General features: G+C 38.5%; 1 protein-coding gene across 1 annotated transcript in view; it reads left to right on the top strand.

Annotated features, from left to right (window-relative positions):
- Nucleotides 1-6,266, top strand: part of LOC101864026 (chitotriosidase-1) — a gene marked incomplete in the record, with an annotated part of 19,872 nt that overhangs the window by 8,380 nt on the left and 5,226 nt on the right. The window contains 4 exon segments of the mRNA XM_013088936.2: nucleotides 11-135; nucleotides 1,589-1,697; nucleotides 3,131-3,316; nucleotides 5,214-5,339. Coding sequence (XP_012944390.1) covers nucleotides 11-135; nucleotides 1,589-1,697; nucleotides 3,131-3,316; nucleotides 5,214-5,339 — 546 coding nt within the window.

Raw genomic sequence — 6,266 nt, forward strand, 5'->3', positions numbered from 1 at the left:
TACATCTCAGGAGTTCCGCACTGCGGTACAAGAAGAAGCTTCCAGAACGGGCCGACCTCCCCTGCTGTTGGCGGCAGCAGTCGCCGCTGGCATCACAAGAGCGGAGAAAGCTTATGACGTACCGGCGCTCAACCAGTGAGTTTTTGTTCCGTTTTAGTTAACATTTTACGGCACTTGCAACATACGAGGTTAGGTCATTAAAGTGCCGAATTTTTTTGGTGTTTGTAGAGAATAGCATAAAAAAACCCCAAAACAACAACAACAACAAAACAGAAAGAAAGAAAAAGAAGAGGAAGTGAAATAGAGACGATATATGTCTGATGTGAAAGAAGGAACACATCCAGCTAATAAAAAAAAAATGATTTTTGTTATTTAGACTCAGCTTAGCTTCTTTAACGTACGCTTTCTTCGTTCGTCCAGGGGTCATTTTGCACCCCCGAGGTTGTATTCTTCACATTTTAGAATACTTCTAGTGCGAAGATCTCTTTGAAACTTCCAGTATTTCTTAAAAAACTATTTTGACAGACTGCTATGCAAAGCGTGCGGATCGGATTAACGAGTAAATTTCCTTTTTGGAAAGTGGTGGCACAGAGTTCCCCATGTCGTAAGGATGCGATAGTAAAACACGACGTACGGATAGGGTCAACGTAAACACTTTACGGCACTTGCAAACACAGTTAGGTCATGCAAGTGCCGAAGATTAGAGGTGTCACTTGACAGTAACATAAACAAAAGAACAAAGAGAAAAGATTTTTAAAAAAACGGAAAGAAAAAACAGCAGGAGGTGAGATAAGGACGATATATGTATGATGGAAATCCATGCAGTACAGAAAAAAAAGGAATTATCCAAGGTAAATTTTAAAAAGAACATTTTTGTTACTAAGACTCAGCATAGCTTCTTTAAGTAAACATTATACGGCACTGTGGCAACGTAGTAGGTCATGCAAGTGTTTTAGAGGTGTCACTAGAGAGTAACATAAAGAAACGATAACAGCAAAGAGAGAGAGAGAGAGAGAGAGAGAGAGAGAGAGAGAGAGAGAGAGAGAGAGAGAGAGAGAGAGAGAGAAAGGGACAGAGAAAGAGAGAGAGAGAGAGAGAGAAAGTGACAGAGAGAGAGAGAGAGAGAGAGAGAGAGAAAGTGAGTGAGAGAGAGATAGATAGATAGAGAGAGAGAGAGAGAGAGAGAGAGAGAGAGAGAGAGAGAGAGAGAGAGAAGAGGAGAAGGTGAGGCAGAGACGACAGATGTTTGATGGAAAAGAAGGAACAAATCTAGCAAATATTTTTTAAAGATGACATTTGTTATTAAGACTCAGCATAGCTTCCTTAACGTTATGTATGTATATTATATTATATTATATTATATTATATTATATTATATTATATTATATTATATTATATTATATTATATTATATTATATTATATTATATTATATTATACATATTGTATTACATTATATTATATAGCTATATTATATTATATTATGTTGTTATGTTATATTATATTATATTATTATAATATATATATATATATATATATATATTTATATATTATACAATTCTAAAACGCTTTACGTGACTGTGTGTCCAGGTACCTGGACTTTGTGAGCATCATGACGTACGACTACCACGGGACCTGGGAGAAGGTCACCGGACTTGCCTCCCCTCTCGCCGCGCCGGCCGGGGATGACCTTAATGTGGTCAGTGGTTGGTTTAGTTTTAGTAGAGGTTTTACGCCGCTCGCAACTGCATAAGGTCATATGAGCGCCAGAAGATTACAGGTGTTACAAGAGAGTTAGTTTTAGTTTTAGTAGAGGTTTTTACAGCGTTTGCAACTGCATACGGTCATATGAGCACCAGAAGACTTGTCTTGGGGTGTTACAAGAGAGTCAGTTTAGTTTTAGTAGAGGTTTTACGGCACTCGCAACTGCATAAGGTCATATGAGCGCCAGAAGATTAGAAAAAAATGGTATGGATTTAACGCCCCTATCAACACTTTTAGGTTATTTAAATTTAATGAGCGGGACCTCTTAGTTTAACGTCCGTCTTCGACAGGACCGATCCAAGAGAGAAGTTCGTGTAAAGTGCCTTTCCCAACGACACAACGTTGGACTGAGCTGAGGCTCGAACCCCCGAACCCGCAATTTCACGATTACAAGTCCGGTAGCCTAACCATTAGGCTACCAACGCCCAGAAGATTAGAGGTGTTACAAGAGAGTAACAAACATAAAAAAGAAGAAGGGGAGATAAGGACGATAGATGTTAAAATTTTTTTTTTTAGTAAAGGTTTTTACGGCGCTCGCAACTGCATAAGGTCATATTATGAGCGCCAGAAGATTAGAGCTGTTACAAGAGAGTAACAAAACTTTAAAAAGAAGAAGGGGAGATAAGGACCATAGATGTTTTATACGAAAGAAGAAGCAAACCACATCAGAGCACCCGCCAACCACCCAGTGGTCAGTGGACCAAGCCGCACTACTCTGATGGCTTGGTCGTAATAATATGTGAGGCGTCGTGGGGAAATCAAGCGCTCGTAATAATAATACAATGGAAGAAACTGGTGTTTTTCCGAACGTTGAGCAATTTTTATAGAATTTATTTATTTATTCATTTATGTATTTATTTATTTATTTATTATTATTATTTTATTATTATTATTTTTTACATTTAAATATTATTTTTTTGGGTGGGGATGGGGGTCTCTACTCCTTTTGTGTCCATTTAAAAACACATTTCTGTGTAGATTTAACTGAAAACGTGTACCAAAGGCAGAGAAAATGTAAATTTTTAGATTACAAAGATTCTCAAACTATAGAAATTGCCAAACTTTGGCAGCCATTTTCTCTTAAATTTAATCTCTGAAACCGGGCTACCCCACAACCTCTTCAGTCGCAAATATCTCGACTTTTTATCCAGAGAGACGGGTTTTTATAAAAATAGCTTTTCTACAATAGACCGAATATTCCATAACACTATATTATTGCCATAATTTGATTCGTCAACAAATTTCACAACATGTATCTCCCATGCCCCCCCCCTCCCTCTCCCGTACCTCTATGTTATAGTTATTGCAACAATTAATTCATCAACAAATTTCATTACATGTATCTCCCCCCTGTCCCGCCGTCCCCAGGAATCCACAGTCCAGTGGTACATGGGCCAGGGCCTGACCCCCCAGAAACTGGTCATGGGCCTTCCCGCCTTCGGCCGCTCCTGGACACTGGCCAGTGTGAGCGACACGTCAGTTGGAGCCCCGGCACCCACACCTGGGACCAAGGGAAGGTTTACTGGGGAGCCGGGGATGTTGTCTTATTACGAGGTGAGATGTTCACGTCTTATAACAAATAATGATAATAATAGTAACAGTAATAGTGAACATGATAATAATATTAATAGTAATATTGACCATAATAGAATTAATAATTGTAATAGTAATAGTGAACATAATAATGATAGTAATAGTAAAATTGGACACAATAATAATGGTAATAGCAATAGTGAACATAAAAATAATAGTAATAGTAATAATGATGACGATGATGATGATGATGATGATGATGATGATGATGATGATGATGATGATGATGATGATGATGATGATGATAGTAGTAGTAGATTCTAGTAGTAATGGGGAAAATAATAATAATAAAAATAAAAATAATACTACTAATAATAAAAATACCATTTTGGCACATTGCTACCGATTCTTGATAAACAAACATGTTTGGTTTTGAAGGCCGCAGTCAAATTTAGTCGAATTCGGCGTAACTGTGTCAAAATGGTAACGTTTGTCCCACTCATTCGATTAAATCTGATTGATTGTGTGCATTCGGCAGATATTGACAAACTTGTCTAGAAGAAGGAAAAAAAACTCTCAAAGGAAAAAGACATCAATAGTTTCTTTTAATGCCATAGAATTCTACAAAGAGTGTAGAATATATGTATAATGCTAAGAACAATGCTTACACAAAGATCGTTCATAACAAAATAGTTCACTCAGCCAAAAAAGTGTCCACGAAAGTCCGCGCATTGGGTCAGATGGTGCTGCAGTCTTTGTTCTGAAGCTCTCTGTCGTTTCTCCAGAAGAAGAATAGAAATAGCACAGTTTGTTAGTTTCGATTTTTATTGTTTTTCACACAAGTAGGGTAACTGTTCGAAAAGTCCGCACTTTTTCAAAGAGGGTGCCACCACATTTTGAGGACACTTTTTAATTGGCTCCAAGAGAGGAGTGAACTATCTCGTTGTGTACGATCTTTGCTATAATGCTATTTTGTCAAGGGAAAGTACTGGGCTATCTCTCTTGGCGCACGAAGCTTGCATAGGACTTAAAAGAGAAACTTGACTCTTTCTTTTTGAGATGTTTGTGAAGTTTTTGTGTTTGACAAGAGGTGTTTGTTAAAGCTTTTCTTCTTTTGCATAGCACATAATCTCTTCACTCTTCACTCTGATTTCAGTTTAGTTTTTAGTTTTAGTCAAAGTTTTACAGCTTTTTCAACACAAATGGGTCATGTAAGTACCGGAGAATAGAGATGTTTTTCGGGAGTAATATACAAAGAAAAGGAGGTAGATAACATAAGAACGATAGATGTTTCATGAGAAAGAAGGAGCAAACCACACTAGAGCACCCACCAACCACCCACATACAGATAACATAAGAACGATAGATGTTTGATGAGAAAGAAGGAGCAAACCACACTAGAGCACCCACCAACCACCCACATACAGATAACATAAGAACGATAGATGTTTGATGAGAAAGAAGGAGCAAACCACACTAGCGCACCTGCCAACCACCCACATATAGATAACATAAGGAGGATAGATGTTTGATGAGAAAGAAGGAGCAAACCACACTAGAGCACCTACCAACCACCCACATACAGATAACATAAGGACGATAGATGTTTGATGAGAAAGAAGGAGCAAACCACATTAGAACACCTGCCAACCACCCACATATAGATATATAAGGAGGATAGATGTTTGATCAGAAAATAGGAGCAAACCACACTAGAGCACCTGCCAACTACCCACATATAGATAACATAAGGACGATAGATGTTTGATGAGAAAGAAGGAGCAAACTGCACTAAAACACCCATCAACCACCCACATGTACATAGATATAAGGAAGATAGAAGTTTCATTAGGAAGAAGGAGCAAACCACGCAAGAGCACCTTTCAACAACCCACGTATCGTGGTTTCCATTCCACAGATCTGCGAGTACTTGTACAGAGGAATGACTCAAACACTTCAGTTGGACCCCTTGGGCCAAGTGGCTTATGGCAACCTGGGGAACCAGTGGGTCACCTTTGAGAACATCAGCACCCTCAACACCAAGGTATTGTTTTTTATTTTTTGTTCTGTTTTTTTGTGTGATTGTTTTACGGCGCTCGCAACATGCATAAGGTCATGTGAGCGCGGAGGACACATTAAACATTTTCAGTTGGTAGGACATTTTGAATTTTGCCCTGGTGGTGGCCAAAGCCTACTCTTATCGATTTTGGACCACCAAGGGATCTTTAACGTGCTCAACATGCACACGGGACCTCCGAGATTTTAGGCTCTTATCCGAGACGGCTAGGTGTAGATCTTTCTTACCAGGAACCAAAGAGAAGCAATAGAAAGGCTGCAAAAAGAATCAGGAGCCCAGAGGAGGGAGCAAAGGAGGTGAGGGGATGGGGGCAGAAAGTGGAGACAAGAGCAGACGACAGATTATAGTTGGAGAGCAGGAATAGAGGTGATAGGAGACAATTTTAGAGAAAAAAATGTTTCGGTCGTAACCCAGATTCGTACATGGGACCTTTGAATGAGAGGCGAACACCTTAACCTCTAGGTTACGAAGTATAATGTAACGAGGAGTTCATCTCGTCATATAAAGCCGGCAAATTGTCTAAACACATCAAGTCCAGACAGCAGAATTTTTCCATTTCAAGAGAGAGAAAGATCTGTTTCTTTAAAATTTTGTGAGGGTTTCTTAATGTTGTTGTTTTTAAAAAAAATTTAAACAATTTTTTCTCTGCTTTTCGCATTTTTATTTGCTTTTTTTTTCAACGTTTACAATTCGAATTTTAACAAAGTACCTTTTGAGCACATGCGATGGATCACACAAACTAAGAAACTGTAATTTTAAAATATTTTTTATAAGTCAAAATTTTGAGTGTAGTGCATTTGAACGACTGGCCTACAATAAGTAGTATGTATTTCTATGTGTGAGTGTGAGAATGTGTGTGTGTGTGTGTGTGTGTGTGTGTGTGTGTGTGTATGT

Source organism: Aplysia californica, unplaced genomic scaffold (genome assembly GCF_000002075.1).
Source record: "Aplysia californica isolate F4 #8 unplaced genomic scaffold, AplCal3.0 scaffold00838, whole genome shotgun sequence".
Lineage (NCBI taxonomy): Eukaryota > Metazoa > Mollusca > Gastropoda > Aplysiida > Aplysiidae > Aplysia > Aplysia californica.